This window comes from Leucopleurus acutus, assembly GCF_964270905.1.
Source record: "Leucopleurus acutus genome assembly, chromosome: 20".
In the NCBI taxonomy this organism is placed as follows: Eukaryota; Metazoa; Chordata; class Mammalia; order Artiodactyla; family Delphinidae; genus Leucopleurus; species Leucopleurus acutus.
In genome coordinates this window covers 26,841,490-26,865,355 of record NC_139162.1, presented here as the reverse complement: position 1 = coordinate 26,865,355, position 23,866 = coordinate 26,841,490, and the positions used below count along the sequence as shown (strand labels likewise).

The 23,866-nt window shown below is 40.8% G+C and overlaps 1 protein-coding gene across 1 annotated transcript in view; it reads right to left on the bottom strand.

Moving 5' to 3' along the window:
- The window catches only part of PRSS54 (serine protease 54), a gene marked incomplete at both ends in the record, with an annotated part of 47,323 nt that overhangs the window by 13,153 nt on the left and 10,304 nt on the right, over positions 1-23,866 (bottom strand). The window contains one exon of the mRNA XM_082861875.1: positions 23,236-23,287. Coding sequence (XP_082718001.1) covers positions 23,236-23,287 — 52 coding nt within the window. The remainder of the gene's footprint in view (positions 1-23,235; positions 23,288-23,866) is intronic.

Genomic DNA, 23,866 nt, shown 5'->3' with positions numbered 1-23,866 from the left:
TGGAAGCCTGCCTCTCCCCAAGTCTGGCTGAGATGGCATCCCTTTTGCTGGATCACAGAGTCCGGTCCAGTCGTGGCCGTGGTCTGTCTGCCTCCTCAGAACCTGCCCTGTGTCTACATTAGTCTGTCTGACTGGATGGAGGAAGCCCACGACTTGGGTGGGTTTGGTTTTTCCAGTCCCTGACAACATTTCTTACACTCCCTCTGTGGTTTCCTGGAGGCTCAGCCCAGTTTTCTTTAGCTCCCACGGCTTGTGGGTCCACGTGGAGCTACCAGAAGGGCCCTGCCAGACCACCGGGCCAGATGGATCTGCACTCTGGCCGCTACGAACAGCTCTGGCCTCAGCACAAATGCCAGGACTTTAGGAAAGTGTCGAGAACGTTGTGGTGAGATGTAACTCCACGGAACCAGAGGGCTCGCAGGCTGCTGGCGCAGGTGCGTAAATGGCACTCATTGGACAGACAGATGAATGGCTGATGGGGAAAGGATGGCTGGATAGAGAGCGAAGCCTGACTAGAGAGGAGCCACTATCTCCTTCCCCTCACGGTTTCCCTGACACCCATCCCATGTGTGCCTCGCCAGCCTCTATCACCTCCAGCACCGAGCAGGGCTTGGCTTCTGCTGGGAGAATGGAATCAGTAAGATTTTTGGCAGTGGGAGAGATGGGAGCTGTTGATACTTCAGTATGCTCCACATTGCAGGTCTCAGAGAGCTTTCACATTTTCTCATTCAGGATTCACAATCACCGTGCCAGGATGAGGGAATTACCCAAGTTTCCAGATGGAAACAGAGTGCCTCAGGGTGGGAAAGTCACTTCCCTAAAGCCGAACACCTGGAAAACGTGGGCAGGATTCCAACCCAGATCCTTCCAACTCCAGGGTCAACGATCTCCAAGTCTGCATTTCTCAGCCTGGACCACGTGCTACCTTTATAGGGGACGGAAGTAGCAACAGTGATTGGGGCAAAGTCAAAGTCTGCTCTGTAAGAATGGAGATGCTGAGGTTAGTGCCCAAGACCCTGACTCTCCAGATTCCTCTTTAAATTTCTTCATGAAAAGAGGTCATGCGCAAACCACCAGAAACACTCTGTCTCCTCACAGGAAGGATCTAGCATAACCCACGATAAGAAAGGCTCAGAATCCTGCAGGGGCCCAGCAGACCTTATAGACAGTGGGCCTCAAATCTTCATCCTCTCTGGGCCACGTATTACAGACTGCCAACTTTAGGTAAATTAAAAAAAAATTCATCACAATGTTTTAAATAATTAATTCTTTAAGGTTAATAATAATAAAATTTTTATTTTATATCTTTGAGAGGAAATTCATTTTCCATCTTACACCAAGGGCTCCATATCCAGGACAGTGACAGCATGAAACATATGTAGTTTTTCAACCTGTCACTTTCTATTTTTACTCTTTATTTGCATTAAGTTAGAAAATCCTAACTCTCAGAGGACGTCTGAAATCGCAGCATGTTCTGGGGGCTCCATCAGCTATTCAGTTCAGTGTATTCAGATAGAACGTGGACTCTAAAATCACGGAGAGAGTTTTTTCACTGATGACTGTTCTCTGGTGCTCAGGGGCCTGCCCACCATGCTCAAAACCTGGGGAGTTGAAATTGTCTTCTGGAAAGTTGAAAGTTTGATTCTGAGAGATAGTGATGGTTGGATTTCTAGTCCGTTTGGTTTCTTTTCCCTCTGGAAAATATTTCTTCATGTCCCATTGCAGCTTTGGAAAATGTTTTTTCAACATGCCAATAAGAGCTTTACCACACTTCAGAAATCTCTTGTGAAATTAACAGGACAAAAAATATCAAGCATTTCTTCATTTATGTACCACCTATTTTCCAAGCATTGCTTCCTACTCATCCCTGGTTTGTTGAATCGTTAAGCAAAATATCTACTCACCCAAATATGTCATAGTCATTGCTCACCTGCTTGGGGTGACTTTTCTACTATACTGAGACAACATCCTACAAAGTCTCTTGAACAGGAATTGTGTCACTAGCTCATGCTGCCTTCTTTGTGAGTTATTTTTCATTAATGTCGCTCACTGAAGGCTTCCCAATCATGGTATGATGTCTGCTATGAAGAGCATAACTTTGAATCAGGCTTTTGCCATTTAGATATCTTTTCTGCTTAGGAAAAAAAAAAAAAGCAAGAATTTTAAATTCAAGAAGCATTATAATGCCCTCATTCCAGAAAAAAAAAATCTATAACTTATATACCAAAGAGGTCATTGTGCTTGTTTGAAAATGACAAAAATATTTTAATGGTGTCATGCCATGATTTGGAAATTTTATTTTCAGATATCTGTATTGGATTTGCAAGTTTTTCATGAAAGAGATCATCCATAGAATGTTTTAAATCTTCCTAGAAAGGTTTAAAATAGAATATCAGGTTTACCATGTCCTTAACCCCTAAATAAAGAACTTGTATGCAAGACTTTTTCAATTCTTATCAAAATGAAACGCACTTCATTAGCCACTGGCCCCTGAAAATCAAATTACCCAATCAACAATCTTTGAAACAGGCTGATAATGAACATTTGTACCACATGTAGCTGTGTCAGTGTAGATTTCCCTAATGAAAACCTTCAATTTTAAGTCATTTAATTTAAAAGGAACATTTAACAGATATATTTCTTTAAGTCAAACTTACCACACAACACAAGAGCTAGGACATTACCATTATCTTGTATTTGCCCTCTCTCTCATTCTCTTGCTCTTTGTTTTATAATAAGTTTATCCATGTGTATATATGCTTAAACTATATATTGAGTACATGGGCAAGAGTTTGTCTAGGCTGTGTATACTGGACGTAGGGTTGCTAGGTCAAAGGATACGTTAGGATATACCTGTTTTTAGAAGACAATGCTAGACTGTTTTCCAGGGTGGTTGTACCAATTTATACTCATACAAGCAGCGTATATGGGTCCCTGCTGATCCATGTCCTTTCCAACAGTTGCCACCATCAGCCTTAATTTTTGGCCAATCAAATAGGTATGAATGATATCTCATTCCTAATTTGCACTTCCCTAATTATAATGTTGAGGATACTTTCCCACATGTTTATTACCTCTACAAGTTAATGCTTGTGTCTTCTGTCCTTTTTTTTCTGTTGGGTTCTTATTGCTATGTAAGAATTCTTAATACATTCTGAATATTGTTCACTGTAGGTATGGTGAATATCTTCTACCAGTTGTGGCCTTTGTTTTCACTTTTGATTTCTTTATGGTGTTTTGAAAAAGCAGAGGTCTCAATTTTAGTTTTAATAAAGTCAAATGTATGAACATTTACAGCTCGGGCTCTTTTGTCTTGTTTAAGAAACCCTTCCGTAGGTCAACATCAGAGATCTATTCTACCATATCATCTTCTCAAATCTTTCGAGTTTTGTTCTTCACACGTAAGTCCTCAGTCTGTCTGGAATTTTTTGTGCATGGTATAGATTCACTTTTTCTCACGTGGATACTCAGTTGTGCCAGCATTATTTCTCCACAGGTCTCCAATGTGACCTCAGACATATATCAGCGTTTCATTTGTGCCTGGGTCTGTTTCTGAGCTCTCTCTTTTGTTACACTGGTCGTTTTGTCTATATCCCTGTGTCAATTCCACACAATTTTATTATAGTATTATAGTATTGAAACATTATAGGGAATTCCCTGGCGGTTCAGTGGTTGGGACTCTGAGCTCTCACTGCCGAGGACCTGGGTTCGATCACTGGTCAGGGAACTAAGATCCTGCAAGCCTCGCGGCGTGGCCAAAAAATATATATTATATATTTTTGTACAAAGCTATACATATAGCTTTGTACAAGCCCTATATCTAGTAAGGCAAGTGCTCTCACCTAATTCTTTTCCTTTAGGAATGCCCTGACTATTCTTGGCTTTTTTTTTTTTTCTTGACTCTAATGCTGGCACAACTGAGTATGAATGTGGGAAAAAGTGAATCTATACCATGCACAAAAAAATTCCAGACAGACTGAGGACTTACGTGTGAAGGACAAAACTTGTAAGATTTGAGAAGATGATATAGTAGAACAGATCTCTGATGTTGACCTACGGAAGGGTTTCTTAAACAAGACAAAGAGCCCTAACTGTAAATGTTCAAATGTACTTTTTAGAATCAACTTGGCAACTTCCACACACACAAAAAAGCAAAAACGAAAACAAAAAACACCTTCTAAGATTTGGATTAGAATTGCATTCCATCAATAGATCAATCTGTGGCTAATATAACATCTTTATAATATTGAGTCTTCTTATCCATGAGCACAATGTATCACTCAATCTAATTAGATCTCCTTTAAGATTTTTAGGTACAGTTTTATGATTTTCTGCAAAAAGGTCTTGCACATCTTTTGATAGAATTTATTCCTAGGTATCTTACACTTTTTGGTTGCAATTAAATGATGTCTTCTTTTATTATTCTTTTTAACCATTTCCCTCTAAACCATCACTATTTCTAATAATTTACCTTTAGATTCTTTCGGATTTTCCATGTAAAGAATTATATCACCTGCAAATAATGACAGTTTTGTTTCTCCCTTTACAGTTGTTATGCCTTTCATTTCTTGTCTTACAGCCTAAGACCTCCAGTACAAAATTGAATAGAATCAGTAATAGCGGGCATCCTTGTCTTGGTCAAAGGGAAGGTTTCTAACACTTCCTCATTTAGAATAATATATGATAATAGATCGTTAAATAGATTTACTTAATTAGGTTAAGGAGCTCCCCTTTTATTTCTAGGTTTTGTTTTGTTTTAATCAAAATCTGGGATTGAATTTTGTCAAATAATTTTTTGGTGTCAGTTAAGATAATCATATGGTTTTTCTTCTTGAATTGGTTAGTGTGATTAATAAAGCATACAGAACTTCTCAAATTAAACCACTCTTGAATTTCAAGGATTAATGTTATCTTTTTATACACTACTATTTGCCAATGTTTTATATAGGACTTTTGGCATCTGTGTCTGAGAGTTAGATTGGCTTATAATTTTCCTTTCTTGTTGTTGTTATCAGTTTTAAGGCCCTGTGGAATTAGTTGGGGAGTCAGAAATAGTCTGTTCTCTGAAATTTTGCAGAACTCGTTTGAAAACTACCTCGGTCTGGTGTTTGCAGGGAAATTTTTAAAGCTGATTAATTTTTTTAGTGCTCCTAGGACTATACATCTTGATGTGCTTTGGTAAGTTATGTTTTTCTAGGAACTTTTCCATTTTGTTAGTTTTCAAATTATTGGCATAAGGACTATAGTACTCACTGTCTTTTAAAATCTCTATTGTAAAAGTTAACATTCTTTTTTCATTCCTAATATTGTTTATTCATGCCTCTGTCTATTCAGTCTCTCCAGAGTTCCAGTTTACCTGTGTTTTCAGTCTCTCCAGAGTTCCAGTTTACCTGTGTTTTCAGACTAAATTTTTGTCTTTGTTGATCTCTTTGTCTTTTGTTTTTGGATTTTTTTTAGGTTTTTTTTTGGTATCTTTGCTTTTTAGCTTATTGCTAACATCTTTTTTTAGTACTAGCACTGGTTTATTACTTTGTATCTTTGTTTTCTAGCTTATTATTCTCTACCCTTAGACTTATTATTTGTTTTCTTCTACCTTCTTTAGGTTTATTTTGTTTTCTTTTTCTAAAATTTCAGGCTGGACATTCAGCTCATGAATTTTTTGCCCTCTTCTCTAAAATAAGCACTTAAGACTTCATGTTTCCCTTTAAGTTCTACTTTCTTAGCATTTCTTAAGTTTAAAGTTTTGATACCTTGTGCTTTCCTTATCATGCATCTCTAAGTATTTTTACATTTCCATTATGATTCTTTTTTGACTCTTGAACTACTTAGAAATGTGGGGTATTTTTGGGTTTTTTTTAAATGTATTTTATTTATATATTTTTGGCTGTGTTGGGTCTTCGTTGCTGCTTGTGGGCTTTCTCTAGTTGCAGTGAGCGGGGGCTACTCCTTGTTGCGGTGCATGGACTTCTCATTGTGGTGGCTTCTCTTGTTGCTAGAGCATGGGCTCTAGGTGCGCGGGCTTCAGTAGTTGTGGCTCGCGGGCTCTAGAGCATGGGCTCTAGAGCGCAGGCTCAGTAGCTGTGGCGCACAGGCTCAGTTGCTCCGCAGCATGTGGGATCTTCCCGGACCAGTGCTCGAACCTGTGTCCCCTGCATTGGCAGGCAGATTCTTAACCACTGCACCACCAGGGAAACCCAAGTGTGTTTTTAAGTTTCCAAATTTAAAATTTTTTTCAAAAATTAAAAATTTAAAAATTAAATTTTTAATAAAATTTATAAAAATATAATTTTATAAAAAATTAAAATTTTTTATAAAAATTAAAAATTTCTAGTTTTATTTAACTTTTACTATCCACTTCTAACCCAACTGGTTGGAGAATATCTGTGTAATAACAATTCTTCAAAATCTCTGAGGCTTGCTCTGTGGCCTAGTATATAGTAAGAAACTTTTTAACTGTTCCATGTTTGTTTGAGGAAAATGTAAAGTATCTATACCCATCAATTCACCTTCAGCTTGTTGACTGTTCTCTTCAAATCCTTGTATCTCTGATTTTCTGTCTGCTTGACCTATCAATAATTAAGAAAGGTGCCTCCTGTTATGGTGACTTTATCAATTTCTTCCTATAGTTATAGCAGTTTTTGCTTTATACGTTTTGAGGCTATTTATTAGATATACACATTTAGAATTTTCATATTTTCCTGGTGAACTGAACTACAGTTCTCTATCATTATTCTCTGTAGCTATAGTCTGTAAAGTTGCGGTAAACACTGAATTAATGAATATTGAACCATTGCTCTTAGGGGAAATATAAGGCTAGGTTCCTGCGAACCTCTCCTTATAACATTTTCATCAACTAATCAATACGTAATCTTGTTTTATGTGTGCTTCTGTCTAAAGGCACCTTATTTAATATATATTGTTTATTCATTAACATTGAACTTGTGGCCACATTGAACTTGTGGCCAACAGCACTATAACTCATGCCTGAATGAAGCTTATCTAATCCATGCATTTTCTCAATAAGGCACACCACAGCCTTCTTGCACAGAGGAACACTAGACACCAGCATATGCTTGGGGACCATTTTAAACAGCAAAATCACCAACAAAAAGCACAAAAATACAAAAACCACGGCACTAAATAGACAACAAAAAGGATACTTGTTTACAGTATGAGCTAAAACAGGAGGGCAGAGCATGACCTTGTTCAACCTCAGCTGGGAAGTGTGTGTTGAGTGACTCAAATTTTTTGTCACTCTGTGCCTGCCTGAAAATGACTGCAAAGCACTGCAAGTATTTATTTTAGGGTTAAAATAAAGATCAATGAGTAGGTAAATTTGCAAATATAGAATTCATGAATAATACGTTTGACTATATTTATGATCTCTATCGCTAATAATACCTTTAATCTTAAAGTTTATTTTATCTGACATGAGTATAACTGCCTGCTTTTTATCTGTTGATGTTTCTTTTTCCATGCTTTTACTTTTTTACTTTCAAACTTTCTGTAACCTTATGCTTCAGATATATCCCTTATAAATAGTACATTGTTGGAATTTTTTAAAAAAAGAATCCAATCTGGCAATCTCTTTTTTTTTTTTATGCGGTACGTGGGCCTCTCACTGCTGTGGCCTCTCCAGAGCACAGGCTCTGGACACGCAGGCTCAGCGGCCATGGCTCACAGGCCCAGCCGCTCTGTGGCATGTGGGATCCTCCCGGACCGGGGGCACGAGCCTGTGTCCCCTGCATCAGCAGGCGGACTCTCAACCACTGCACCACCAGGGAAGCCCCAATCTCTATCTTTTTAACTGGCATGTATACTCCTTTTATATTGATTGGGATTATTGATATATTTGGAATTTTTTTACTATCTTCTATCTTCATTTTTTAAAAAATTTGTTTGTTCTGCTTTTTCTGTGCTCTCCCCCCTTCTTTCTTGCCTTTTTGGCTTATGTTTTGTTTTGTCTATTCCACATTTCCTTGCTACTGGTTTGAAATTTTTACACTCTATTTCTATTCTTGTAGAGGGTACCACTCAAGTTACCTCACCGTGCACATTTACCTTCATCACCTCTGACAATTTTTATATTAGCTCCCCCATGATAATACTGCCACCTTAAAATGCTTCCATTTTAATCTCCCCCTTATGATTTACATGCTATTCTCATTCTATATTTTAGTTTTTTCTTTAACCCATACATTATACTTTTTAAATTATTATGATTATGATTGTGATTTTATTCAATGATTGTTTGCATTTAAGTAATATTTATTATATTATTTGCTCACTATTCCTTTTTCTATCTTAGACTTTATATCTACATCTTGTATCTCTTCCCCAAAGAACATCTTTTAGAAGTTTCTTTAGTACAGATTTCTTAATGACAAAAATTTACCAGGTTTTGCTGGTCTGTAAATGTCTCTTAATGCGCATTTCAGGAAAACATCTGTTTTCTTGAAAAACAGTTTTGGTGGCACACAATTCTAGGTTGAGAGTTATTTCCCTCGATCCTCAGAAGGTGTTTTTTCCCTGTTTTCTAGATTCCATTGCTTTGAGAAGGGTCCCCTCAACCTAATTGTTGTTTCTTTATAAATTATCTGTCCTTTCTCTCTGGCCCTTTTTAAGACCTTCTTGTTTTGAGTGTACTATGCTTTCACTGAGGTGAGTTGAAGCATGAATTTCTTTTTATTTATGCTTTTGGACGTATGTTGTACTTCCTGGCTTTGTGTTTTTATGTTTTCTTATAAATTCTGGAATGAGCTCAGCTATTATCTTTGCAGATATTGCCTCTTCTTCAGGCTCTCTGTTCTTTACTTCTGGGACTCCAAACAGACATATGTTAGACTTTCTTATTCTGTGCTTCACATCTCTTATTATCACTTTGTTTATATTTGTATCTTTTGGTCACTGTGCTGCATTCTGGGTGACTACTGTGGATACACATCCTAGTTACTAATTCCCTCTTCACCTGTGTCTAATTTACTATTCAACCATCCTCTTGAGGTTTTTGCAGTTCAACAAAGAAACATTTTTATTTTTTGAATACCCATTTTTTTAAACATCTTTATTGGAGTATAATTGCTTTACAATGGTGTGTTAGTTTCTGCTTTATAACAAAGTGAATCAGTTATACATATACATATGTTCCCATATCTCTTCCCTCTTGCATCTCCCTCCCTCCCACCCTCCCTATCCCACCCCTCTAGGTGGTCACAAAGCACCGAGCTGATCTCCCTGTGCTATGCGGCTGCTTCCCACTAGCTACCTATTTTACGTTTGGTAGTGTATATATGTCCATGCCACTCTCTCACCTTGTCACAGCTTACCTTTCCCCCTCCCCTTATCCTCAAGTCCATTCTCTAGTAGGTCTGTGTCTTTATTCCCATCTTACCCCTAGGTTCTTCATGACCTTTTTTTTTTCTTAGATTCCATATATGTGTTAGCATACAGTATTTGTTTTTCTCTTTCTGACTTACATCACTCTGTATGACAGACTCTAGGTCCATCCACCTCACTACAAATAACTCAGTTTCATTTCCTTTTATGGCTGAGTAATATTCCATTGTATATATGTGCCACATCTTCTTTATCCATTCATCAGTTGTTGGACACTTAGGCTGCTTCCATGTCCTGGCTATTGTAAATAGAGCAGCAATGAACATTTTGATACATGACTCTTTCTGAATTATGGTTTTCTCAGGGCATATGCCCAGCAGTGGGATTGCTGGGTCATATGGTAGCTCTATTTTTAGTTTTTTAAGGAACCTCCATACTGTTCTCCATAGTGGCTGTATCAATTTGCATTCCCACGAACAGTGCAAGACGGTTCCCTTTTCTCCACACCCTCTCCAGCATTTATTGTTTGTAGATTTTCTGATGATGGCCATTCTGACTGCTGTGAGATGATATCTCATTGTAGTTTTGATTTGCATTTCTCTAATGATTAATGATGTTGAGCATTCTTTCATGTGTTTGTTGGCAATCTATATCTTCTTTGGAGAAATGTCTATTTAGGTCTTCTGCCCATTTTTGGATTGGGTTGTTTGATTTTTTGATATTGAGCTGCATGAGCTGCTTGTAAATTTTGAAGATTAATCCTTTGTCAGTTGCTTCATTTGCAAATATTTTCTCCCATTCTGAGGGTTGTCTTTTGGTCTTGTTTACGGTTTCCTTTGCTGTGCAAAAGCTTTTAAGTTTCATTAGGTCCCATTTGTTTATTTTTATTTCCTTTGGGTTAAAAAGGGATCTTTTATTTTTTTTTATTTCCTTTGGGTTAAAAAGGATCTTGCTGTGATTTATGTCATAGAGTGTTCTGCCTATGTTTTCCTCTAAGAGTTTGATAGTGTGTGGCCTTACATTTAGGTCTTTAATCCATTTTGAGTTTATTTTTGTGTATGGTGTTAGGGAGTGTTCTAATTTCATACTTTTACATGTACCTGTCCAGTTTACCCAGCACCACTTATTGAAGAGGCTGTCTTTTCTCCATTGTATATTCTTGCCTCCTTTATCAAAGGTAAGGTGACCATATGTGTGTGGGTTTATCTCTGGGCTTTCCTGTTCCATTGATCTATATTTCTGTTTTTGTGCCAGTACCATACTGTCTTGATTACTGTAGCTTTGTAGTATAGTCTGAAGTCAGGGAGCCTGATTCCTCCAGCTCCGTTTTTCTTTCTCAAGATTGCTTTGGCTATTCAGGGTCTTTTGTGTTTCCATACAAATTGTGAAATTTTTTGTTCTAGTTCTGTGCATACCCATTTTTAAGGTCTCTTTTTCTCATTGTACTTTGTTGGTCCTCATCTTTGTCATTTGCATCCTTTATTTCTTTAATCATTTCTTATATATCTGTTCTATATTTGGTATCTGACAATTCCAGGATCTGCTACTTGAGAGGTGGAGAAACTCTAAATATGTTTTCTGTGTTATCTGATAACTCTTGGACAAAGTGGCTTGCCTTCCCAGTGCCTTCCTAATGATGAGAGTTAGTTTCTTCATCATCTATGGGTGTCCTTTGTATCTAAACTGGAGACACTTTCTTCCAGAGTTTGTTTCTGCCTCTGGCCACCAGAGGGCGCCACTACCAGGGACTGTGGCTTGGCTTCCCACCCTCTCTGCCAGTTAAGTATTTTAACAGCTGTGCTGCTGAGAGCACCTGCCTCTAAAGCAACCGCGTTAACAGCTCAGGCCTCAGCTCACTTCTCTTGAAATCTTCTCCTAAAGCTTGTAGGAGCAGAGGTCAGTCACAGGGTGTGTCCTCTGTGCTGTTTTGCAATGAGAGGCTCCTCAGACCACCCAATCTGCAGTGATGCTGAAAACCGAAAAGGCCTGAGCTTTACCGCAGACCACACGTTAGAAACTGGACCCATGGACTCCTAGTAGAGCGAAATGTAACTTCCAGGTAGTCATCGTGGTACTTCCTATTTCGCGTTTGGATTTCTTCACTTCGATTTTTGGCTGCTTTCTCAAACTCATCATGTTCTCAGATTCATTTATCCCAGCAGAAGTGAATCACACTTGGGTCCCAGCCACTCCTTTTCTGAATTACAGTATTTACACTTCTATTTTTCATCACTGTTTTTATACTTCACAGAACCTCTTTTAGCCATCCCCTCATTTTTGTGAATTAGGGCTATAACACCGCACAGGCCTGGTATCCTCACAGGCCCAGGGTGGATCTGTGACCCCACGCAGGCCCATCAGATCCTCCCCTCCCTGGAACTCAAGTCTTGAGCCAAAGGGCAGGAAGACCAAAACAGCTGGAGCCACTGGGCCAGGCCAAAGGCAGGCCCTGCTGGCTCGGCTGCCACACTGAGGGTTCATCCCGGACATCCGGATCTTCTGTAAACTAACTCAGATCCCACCAGCAATCTTCTTTACTGAGTAAGAATCAGAGGCAGTTTCTGTTGCTTCTGACCAAAGAAAACTTGACTGATCCACTGGTCTTGTGCTTGGAGTATCTTTTATGCCTAAGAATTTTTATTACATGTCTGGTAAATGACTATTACCTAATAAGCTCTCTCTTTTTTTTTAAATTAATTAATTAATTGGTTGTGTTGGGTCTTCGTTGCTGTGTGCGGGCTTTCCCTAGTTGTGGCGAGCGGGGGCTACTCTTCGTTGTGGTGTGCGGGCTTCTCACTGTGGTGGCTTCTCTTGTTGCGGAGCACGGGCTCTAGGCGTGTGGGATTCAGTAGTTGTGGCTCATGGGCTCTCTTAGAGCACAGGCTCAGTAGTTGTGGCGCACGAGCTTAGTTGCTCCGCAGCATGTGGGATCTTCCCAGACCAGGGCTCGAACCCACGTCCCCTGCATTGGCAGGTGGATTCTTAACCACTGCGCCACCAGGGAAGTCCTTTTTCTTTTTTTTATAAATTTATTTATTTGGCTTTGTTGGGTCTTCGTTGCTGTGTGCGGGCTTTCTCTAGTTGCGGCGAGCGAGGGCTACTCTTCGTTGCGGTGCATGGGCTTCTCCTTGCGGTGGCTTCTCTTGTTGCAGAGCACGGGCTCCAGGCACGCAGGCTCAGTAGTTGCTCCACGGCATGTGGGATCTTCCCAGACCAGGGCTCGAACCCGTGTCCCCTGCAATGACAGGCAGATTCTTAACCACTGCGCCACCAGGGACGCCCAAGGTCTCTTTAACAATAGAACAACAGAGGAGTTCCCTGGTGGTCCAGTGGTTAAGACTCTGTGCTTCCAATGCAGGGCGCAGGTTTGATCCCTGGTCGGGGAACTAGATCCCACGTGCTGCATAGCGCAGCCAAAACAGCAAACAAAAAACTCCAATAAGAACAACAGCAGTCACTGACAAGCAGTGATATTCTCCCACTGCAGTCCATAACTGGGTGACACACATTATAAAACAGTTGCACCGCAGCATCACTTCCCTTCCATTCAGTATCACATTCCATTCAACATCAAACCTTTTTGAAATTTTAGTCCCTTTTATTTTCATCAGTTCTTCATCACTGATCTTCTATAGATGCCAATCGTAGTTCTTACTATGGCCTACTTTGTAATGCAATCATAAGTTGCATTTTTCTGATACAAACACATTTTATTTGCATATTAAACAGAAAGGAATATTCACCACTTCCACAAAGAAATACACCCTCACACTTTTCATGAAACATGCAACCTTGTCCATTGATCTTGCATTTCCTAATTTTTGATAGAGACTTAGGTACAAAAACTATTTCATGTTCCTCCTTATACAACTGTGAGAAAACAACAAGACAGGTGCGATGCTAAAACACCACTGATATTTGTCAGCGTTGTAGTTGTAGTGGAGTTGAATCGGGAGCAGTGGGAACTGTGGGGCTGGAGAACAGGGACCCTATTTTAAGGGGGTAGCCATGGCCAGATTCCATCAGCAGCCACCAGTTTGCAGTCTGTGTGAGAAAGAAAATCTTGCCTACTATTTAGAAGGACAGAAAAGTCCAAGGGAGGCATGAGTTTGTGTGCACACAGGCATTAAAGATTTGTAGGGCAGAGGGAACTAGAAGGTTTGGACTTCATCTTGGAATTTTGGGCCTAGAGACCTCCCAGACCAGGGTCTCCGATGCAGCTTTGAGCATCCAAAAGCAGAGGCAGTGACCCCATGTGACAGATCTTTAGTGGCCCAGATCCCATACAACCAATGCCTCAGCAGCCACTGAGGAGGAGAAGGATGAAAACCAAATGTTCCAGGGAAACCCACTCTTCTCTCATTGCTTAGGACTGGAGACAACCGTAAAATGCACATGCACACACATACATGCAGGCTTGCACGTCTGTACACACGTGAAGAGCTCCCATTCCTACCACCTCCCACCATGCACACGGCCCTTTTGTCACTCAGAGGTGACTGGCTGCCACTCTGCAGATTGGAACTGGCCCATCTGAGAATTCAGTTTGGACCCCGTAGTAGTGAATAAAACTGGAATTATTTCCAACAATTAAAAAAATCCAAAGATTTCCCTTAAAATATTGGATTTCTGAGTTCCCTCAAAAGAAAAAACAACAACCCAAAATATCTGGTAACACTGGGCCCACATTCCAGCATGGCAACTTAGAGCTCAGAGGTGACTGCCCCCTCCATACCAGCTGTGCTCTCAGACTGCCACAGGCCCCACCACTCCCTATTACCTTACACCAGCCTGCCATGTTATAGTAGGCCCGTGGGAAGACCTTGGAGCAAAGGGGAACAGGAAGAGAAGATGGGGGCAGAGGCTGGAAGCAGAAGAAGAATAGGAGAAGAGAGGAAAAGAAGAGTAAGGTAGGATGGATGCTTCAGTCTTACAGGAGGGTAGCAAGTGACTTAAGAAGACTTCCTCTGTCTGCCAACCATCATCATGACTGATGAAATCATGATCACCATTTATTGGACAGCAGGGCTATACGTATTTTCTGGGGGTTACCTGTATTATTTTAATTCTTGAAACACTCCTGCCAGGTGAGTTTTATTATCTCCATTTTATAAATGAGGAAACAGACTCAGGAGATAAGTACCTTGAGCCCAGACTTTAACCCAGACCTGTCTGACTTTCAAGCCTCCCACTACCTTTTTTTTTTTTTAAACAGTAAGCTTTATTTTTTTTAAGTATTTTTTAAAATTTATTTATTTATTTTTGGTTGCGTTGGGTCTTCGTTGCTGCGCACGGGCTTTCTTTAGTTGCGGCGAGCAGGGGCTACTCTTCGTTGCAGCGCGCGGGCTTCTCATTGCGGTGGCTTCTGTTGTTGCGGAGCACGGGCTGTAGGGGTGCGGGCTTCAGTAGTTGTGGCACGCAGGGTCAGTAGTTGTGGCGCACGGGCTTAGTTGCTCTGCGGCATGTCGGATCTTCCCGGACCAGGGCTTGAACACGTGTCCCCTGCATTGGCAGGTGGATTCTTAACCACTGCACCACCAGGGAAGCCCCACACAATGGAATATTATTCAACCTTAAAAAGAAATCCTGTCCCATGGTACAACATGGATGAAACTTGAGTACATTATGTTAAGTGAAATAAGCCAGTCACAAAAAAATAATAATTACTGTGTGATTCCATTTGTATGAGGTGTCTGGAGTAGTCACATTCATCTAAGCAGAAAGTGGGTGGCTGCCAGGAGCTGGGGAGAGGGGATGGGGAGTTTCAGTTTTGCACAAGGAAAAAGTTCTGGAGGTCTATTTCACAGCATTGTGAATATGTTAACACAACACTACTGAGCTGTACACTTAGAAGTGGTTAAGATGGTAAACTTTGTTATGTTTTTTACAATAAAAAAGAAAGAAATTAACATTACAGGGGCCAGGGAAGTCCCTGATGTGGCCCAACTGGGCAGTCTCTTCCCCTCCCTCCCAAGGTCATCACTACCATGTTACTACAAATCACACACATATCCATAAACAAAACACAGCATTTTGTGTGTTTTTAAAACAGTCTCACATATAATATTCTGCTGCTTGCTTTTTCACTCAACTTTAAGATCTACTCCATTCAGTTTAATTGCTGTCAAGTATTTCATCTATGAATGTCTCTATTTATTCATTCTCATGCTGATGGGCGTTTGAATTGTTTCCAATTTTTAAAATTATTAATAATCCTGCAGAAAGTGTTTTTGTACAGGTCTCCATATGGAAGCATAAAGGATTTTTTGTGTAACCCATTGCACTAAAGAAACATCATTGCTTGACTGTGCTGAGTCAATGTAATAATTAGTTTTCCTGGGAGGAACTTTTCCTAGACATAGAACAGATCAACTTTTCATTGTATTTCTCAATGTCAGTGACCAAAGTCTTGAAGGAAATGGAAAATGTGACCTAAACATGTTTTGTTGGGGCTCTGGGATCCCTTAAAGCAAGAATCTGCTCTAGCAGCAAACCTGCATATGCTGCCTCTGCCTTCTGCTCTCTGTAGGTCTGGCCGTTGCCCGGTTCCACCCAAGACCCTCTTGCTGTCTGGGAGGTTTGGAGTTTCTGAGGCCATGGCATCCAGCCACAGGCTGGCACCATTCAAGGACAAAAGCTGCCCTTTTCCCAAGGATCCCCTTGCAGATTGCATCGGAGGCTTCGAAGTCTGCTTTTTCTGGTAAAGAAGGCCGTGCTCAAGGCTACCGATGCCTTTAAGAACAAATCCTGCATGGACAGGACTCTTCAGCCTGTGCATAGAAGGGGGTGCCACTCAATGCCGGGACCTCCAAAAGGCCTTGGTGGTCTATTATTGAAGGAGAAAGCAAGCTATAAAACAGACTGTGAGTTCATCTCTGGCTTTGTTTTTTGTTTTTGTTTGAAGTACATTATGAAAAGATAGACATAGAAAGCATGCGACAGACCATATCCACACCCCGGAGGAATAGATTAAGAGTGTGAGGGGGGTGGGGAGTGGTGGGCATCTTTTGCTTTGGGCTTCTGTATGCCTCCTCTTGAATAAGCACCTGTCACTGTTACGTAGGAAGGAACATCTTCCAGATGCACGCTGCAGTCCTGGCGCTCCTGTGGAGCTCAAAGGTGCAGAGTTAATCTTTAAAACATTGTGTTATAAATAATTATTAACAAAGATTATTGTACTTCATAAAATACATCGTATCTTTAACATTTATTGGCCAACAAGCACTTGCTGAGCAAGAGTTAAAATGAGAAGTTCTTTTTTTAGAATAAAATGTGAATAAATAAGATCAGCCAGCTATTCCAGGTGTCCCTCACTATAAAATAACAATTGAAGAGACTGGTGATCCGTCTGTCAGACTGGCAGTTAAGATATTCAGCCTCATTGCAGAAATAGACAGCCTAGATTCATCCACATGAGCTTACTGAGACAGAGAGGAGGGACAGGAAATTTGGGGCAAAAAATACCTCCACTGACAGTTGCGTGAGATGGGAAAAAAAGCGAGAAGAGTGTCATGACTGTAGCCCACGTCCTCAGCATGGCCCTTGATGTCCTCCCCAGGGCAGGCTTTTCCCCAGGCTCCTTCTCTGCTCCTCACCGCTGCTCCCCCCCCCCGCCCCTGCCTCCTATGAGTCCTGCCCCCTTCCTGCCTCCTCTAGTCCACCACCCCATCCTGTTGCCAATCACCTTACTCCAGGCAACTTTGCCTAGATCTCTTCTCCCACAGACAAGAAGCCCCAGCATGGCCACAAACCCCTTGCCATCTGGCTACTGCCAACCCCTGAGCCTCACCCCTTCACCCCCTCTTGTCGAGCACCCAGCTCACCAGACCTCACCACGTCAGCAGTGCCCCAGGCATAGTCCCATCTACCCTCCTCCTGGAAGGTCTCCCTCCCCCCTGCCCCCAACCCCTGTCCCTGACTCTGATAAATTCTGCATTTTATATACATATAGTCCTTAAGACTCAAGTCCACCTTCCCCACTTAAAACAGCTACTATTAATATGTGAGACATATTATTGTATTATTAGCTCATTTAATTCTCACAACAAACTTGAGGGTAGGTAATATTATTGCCATTTTACAGGTGAGGAAACTGAGGCTCAGAAAGCTTAAGACTGAGGCTCTGAACCCAGGTCTCTGTCACTCCAAGTCCTGGGCTCTTATCCACTGAGCCACATGAGAATTGTTTGTGGACATATGTGTCATCTGCATGGAAACGTGAGATTTCCAAAGGGAGAGAGTATGTGTCATTTGCCTTTACAGTCCTATCAATGAACTTGACTTGGTTCCTCACTATCAGACACTCATAGGGGGAAAAAAAACATTTTCACTTAATAATGTCTTTGATGAAGCCATTAAAATCAGTAATTATATTAAACCATGACCTTTGAGTACATACTTTTAAAATATTCTGCACAATGAAATAGGAAGTAAGCATGAAACATTTCTTCTGCAAACTGAAGGACAATGGTTATCTCAAGGAAAAGCACTTTGTGATTGAGTTGCCAGCCAAACTAGCCCCATTTATTGTGGAACATCATTTTTACTTGAAAGTATGACTTACAAACTATGGTCATTCACACTTGAGTATTCGGCAGGCATTTTCTCGAAAATAAATGAAGTGAAACTGTCATTTCAATGAAAACAACTGAAATATTTGTTGGCAATGATGAAATTTGAGCCTTCAAGTGAAAATTAGCATTTGGAAAAATTGTATTGACCACTGTGAACTTGAGAGCTTTCCAACACTTACATATTTTTCTGATGGGATTGGTGGTGATATTAACAAACATGATTTTAATAGTTTACATAATGAAAACATGTGGAAAATCTACACAACTCAATGAACCAATATTTTCCAAATGACCAAAACATGATGTTAAAAAATCTATGCATGGGTAAGAGATCCATTCAAAGGCAGACCAATGAATTTCAATATAACAGAATACAAAAAATTTATTGCTATGGTTTCAGATTCCACACTGCAACTAACCTTTAAGGGAAAACTATCAATTGTCAAGTTTTGGCATGGTATCAAAGAAGGATACCTACAACTATCTAAAAAGGCCATTAAAATAGCCTAACTTTTTCAACTACCTATCTGTAGGAGGCCAAATTTTCTTCATATTCTTCAACTAAAATAATATTGCAACAGATTGAATGCAGAAGCAGACATGAGAATTCAGCTGCCTTCTGTTAAGACAGAGAGGAAAGATATTTACAAATATGTACAATAATGCAACTCTTCTTCTAATTGTCTTTTGTCCTGAAAAATATAGTTATTTTTCACAAAAAATGTATTGTGTCAACATGTAATTGGTTTATTATTTTTTTAAGAATTAAAAATTGAATAATAGTTTTAAATGTTTTTAATTTCTAATAATTTATTTTGGTAGCTATACTCTGCATAAACAAAAGCTCTTTGGACTCTCCAATAATTTTTATAGAGTAAAGGGTTTCTGAGACCAAAAAGTTTGAGAACCACTTGTTTACAATGACAATTTGTATTTAGATCTTTTACCTGATTATCCCATGAGGAGACTGACCTCAGGGCCTTTGCACTTTCTCCCTCTGACTCCCTCATTCATCATGTCCAGTATTGGCGATAAAGGGGTGTTTAGAGGAGACTTATCCATCACCTCCCCTTCTCTGACATGAGCAGTTGTCGTTTTCACTAAGCTGAATACTGTCCTGAATCATCCCCTATACAGAAAATCTGAAGCGCCGTTGTTTAGGTCTTAGTTTAAATGTCACTTCCTCAGGGACACTCTGCCTGAACCTCCCCTCTCCCACCCCACCCCATAGATCAGAAATAGGCACTCATAGCACCCTCCCAGCACCTGACACCAGGGGATTTTAGGGTGCCTTCTGAGAGTATTTGTTTTATTTCAGTCTTCCCCACCTAAAGTAGCTCCATGAGGCTGTTTCCTTGTCTCTTTTGTTCACTGCTGGTTCCTCAATTTCTAGGACATTTGTTCAAAGAACGAATGAATGAAGACGTCTGTGTGTTCATCTGCATGGGACCAGCTGAAGCCGTGGGCTGTGGGCTTTGCAGCCATGCGCATGGGCATGCAGCGTGGGAGCACGGCTGATGCTTCACACGATTTGTGAGGATACTTTTCTTTAAATCAAATCACAGTGAGTTTCAATATAGAATTGATTTTCCAGAGCATTTATAAAACAAGATATCACTGTGTTGAGTGAGGGAGACGGGAAGAAGGGGGGGTGTGCCTTGGATCATCACACTCTCCACCCCACCCCATTCTTTTGCTCCTGAAGGACGATCCCACTGAAGGAGAGAATGGAGGGACCAAGAGAAGGAATTAGGTCACCTTCTTCCTGGGATCTCCTTTCAGTCCTTCCTCTCCAGGGAGAAGGCAGGTGCACAGAAGCATTTTTACCTTAATGTGGATTTGGAAAATGTGCAAGTCAGAGAGGCCCCATGTGGATTCAGAGGCAGACCCAGAAAATCAGTTTTAATGATGAGGAAAGAAGGAAATGATTGTCAAAATATGAATTCATTAAGGCATATTCCCTACGGGCCTGTTCTGACAGTGAAGATAATTAAGCTTAAGTTTTAAAGGTCAGTTTTAACCTGCTCATGAGGCACATGGCAACAATGACATCATCCTGGCCCTCTGTATCTGTGGCTACGGAATTTCTGAGCTGTGATTAAACATCAAACTAGAACTACTGCATTAGTCCCAGCAACAGCCCCAAATAAATATTCAAGAAAGTAGGTGAATTTTACACATCCCCTTGGGGTATTTCAGCCATTTACTGAGAAAACAAGCAATAGAACCTGCTGTTAAAACTGCCGGTTACTGAAGCCAGGTCACCTGCCCCAGCCTCCTCTGGGGCCTTGTGCAAGAAGAGGATCACCCCCAAATCAATTGCTTTTCATTCATGTATGGGTCTAAAGTTGGAGATCTAAGGTAGCATAAGAAGGCGATTACTTGGGCATTTGAATTATCTTTAAAAAAAAAACACAATTGTTTTCTTTCTAATCATAAAAATAATGATTAAATAAGAAAACAATACAGTTGCCCCCCTTTATCTGCAGTTTTGCTTTCCACGGTTTCAGTTACCCTTGGTCAACCGTGGTTGGAAAATGGAAAATTCCGGAAATAAACAATTCATAAGTTTTTAATTGGACGCCATTCTGAGCAGCGTGATGAAATCTCGTCCCACCCGGGGCGTGAATCATCCCTTTGTCCAGTGTATCTACGCTGTATCCACTCCCCACCGTTAGCGTAAGAATAAACTTAATACAGGTGACCCTTGAACAACACGAGTTTGAACTGCGCAGGTCCACTTATATGCGGATTTTTTTCAATAAATACTTACCACATGATCCGAGGTTGGTTGAATCCAAGGACAGAATCATGGATACAAAGGGCCGACCGTAAAGTTATACTTGGATTTGTGGATTTTCAATTGCAAGTGGGGAGTGGTGGGGCCGGGATCGGAGCCACTGACCCCCGAGTTGTTTAAGGGTCAAACCAACATGTTGAACACTTCAAACTTATTCAACGTTATATGTCAATTGCATATCGCTAAAAAAGTTTTTTTAATTAAAAAAATTCTAAACAGTAACTATCACAACTCTGAGGCTTATTCTGAGCTCAGATATTAAGTGTTTTGTTGTTTATTTAAAAACATATATTGAGATATAATTCACATACCATACAACTCACCCACCTGAAGTTTAAAATTCAGTGGCTTTTAGTATAGTCACAAATTCATGCACTCACCACTGTAATCAATTTTAGAACATTTTCATGACCACTAAAAAAAAAAAAAAATCCATACCCATTGACAGTCACTCCCTATTTCTCCCCAACAACTCCTCTCTAGCCCCAGGCAACCAATAATCTGCTTTCTGTCTCTGTGGATATTACATTAAAATGGAATCATACAATAAATATATGGGGAGAGAGGGAACAGAGAATGACTGCTTAATGGATTTGGCAGTGATGAAGAAATTCTGGAACTAGATGGTTGACAGCCTTGTAAATCTACTGAATGCCAGTGTACACTTTAAAATGGTCAAAATGGTCATTTTTGTATTAGGTGTACTTTACCATAATAATTTTTAAAAATCCAAACTAAGGGAAGCCAGTATTTGTGAAGTCGTTGGACAGGATCATATCTAACTTAAGAATTAGTCATGAACATTTAAGTGAATATTTTTGTCACATTGTATTAAGAAAAACAACAAACATTACCGGTGAGATATCACCCAACACAACCAATATTTAAGCTTATTTAATTAAAACAAGGGGTGTAGGCATTTTGCTTCTTCAACAGCAAGGTATAATAATTTTAACAAAACAAATATATGGACTTTAATTTTAACTGAAAATATGAAATGCTCTGTTGCTACATTTTAATAGATAATATGATGCATGTAAATGTGAAAGCCTTGGAGTGTCAGGGTGAGGCTGGCTTCACCTTGCTCTTTCTCTTTATTTACAGGAAAGAAAGATATAACCCTCCAGCTTTTTCAAGTCCCTAAAGATTTCTGTCTTGAACAGCATTAGGCTACATCCACAGAACTTTTTTTTCTTTTTGGGGGGCTGCGCCACACAGCACGCAGGATCTCAGTTCCCCAACCAGGGATCGAACCCGTGCCCCCTGCAGTGGAAGCGTGGAGTCTTAACCACTGGACCGCCAGGGAAGGCCCCAGACTATTTCCTCATTGACTGCTGGGCAAGCCCTTCCCTCTCCCCTCAGGACTGCCTGGTTTGGCCTGTGGACAGGGGAGCAGATCGTCTCCCCCAGAGGCCGTCTGATCCTCAACCTGGTGATCACACGCAAAGAAGTGGCATCAAATTCTAGAGCATATTCAAAGCATCTACCATGTTTGTGCTAAACGTCCTTTTGCTTCCATGTGAGGGAAACTCAGGTCAGTTTCTGAATGGTTAGGGACTTTTAGAAACCAGATGAGTCAAGAATACTGCACCCAGTAGTTTGTGATATTGGCACATTAGAATCACCTGGGGCCTTTTAAAAACCTCTAGACCCTGCTCCCACCCCCACACCAATTGAATCAGATGCTGGGTGTGGGACTCCAGCCCGAGCAGTGCTTTAATGCTGTCCAGGTGATTACAGCCTGCAGAGGAGGCTGGATGTAATGGCGTCAAAAGCTTGACAGTTAAGAAGTTTGAAACGCCTTCCAGCTGCCAGCACTGAAGCTACTCAACTTTGCTGGAATAAGCCTGTAGGAGGAATGAAAGTCCCGCTCCCAAAGGAGCCTTCAGAGGTTCTCTGCTGAAAGCTCGGGGCAAACTGAGCGGACGGAAGACACACAAGGGACAGGTGAACCATGGTTCATTCACTCACCCACCCACCTCCCTTTGCTCACTCCCTCACTCATTCACTCAACATTTCTGAGGCTCCCCTCCATGCCAGACCCTGGGCTGGGCCCTGGGGAAAGTGCACAGGAAGGAAGGCCCGGTGCCCGCCCCCAGGAAGCTCGCCGTAGGCAGCTGAGAGCAGGAAGTGCTTGGGAAGAAGCGCATCCTGTGTGTCCTGGAGCATTCAGGGGAAGGGACAGGAGGAGGAAGCACCTTTGAAGACATCTTCCTAAGGAGAGGACACCTGCTTGAGATCTGGAGCAGGACCAGGTGTGAGGTAAGTGCTGCACTCTTGAAAAATCAGCAGTGAGTACCCTGTGGATGTGGTTCTCAGCCTGGGCAGCACCCTGGAATGGCCTGGGAGCGTCTAAACATGTCCGTGTCTGGTCACACGCCAGAGGCTCAGGTTTAATTAGTCTTCGATGGGACCTGGGCATTTATATAATATATATTTTAAAATATCATTATTTTTTATTGTGGTGAAATGCACATCACATAAAATTAACCATGTTAAGGTGAACAATTAAGTGGCACTTAGTACATTCACAGTGTCTTGCAGCCACCACCTCTTGTTCCAAAACATCTTCATCGCCCTGGAATAAAAGCCGGTGTGCATTAAGCAGTCACTCCCAGTCTCCCCTTACCCCAGCCCCTGGCAACCACAAATCTACTTTCTATCTCTATAGATTTAACTAGATATTTCATTTAAAAGGATATTTCATATAAAAAGGAATCACACAAGATGAGACCTTTTGTGTCTGCCTTCTTTCACTTAGCTTAATGTTTTCAAGGTCCATCCATGTTGGAGCCTGTATCAGTACTTCATTCCTTTTTAAGGCTGAATGATACTCCATGACATGGATATACCTCAATTTGTTTATTCATCATCCATCAATAGACATGTGGGTTGTTTCCACCTTTTGGTTACTATGACTAGTACAATAGTCACAGTAGTACTAGTAGTCTGTTTAACATCTGCTTTCAATTATTTGGGGTATGTACTAGACATCTATATATATTTTTAAAAGCTCCCCCAGTGATTCTAACGTGCAGCCAAGGTTGCCAACCACTGAACTGGAACAGTGGTCCCCAAACTGTGGTTCTGGCTTAATAGATTTTCGGGCCTCGGTTCTGGACAATCTAATTTAGTGGCTCGAGGAATCTCTCTCTCC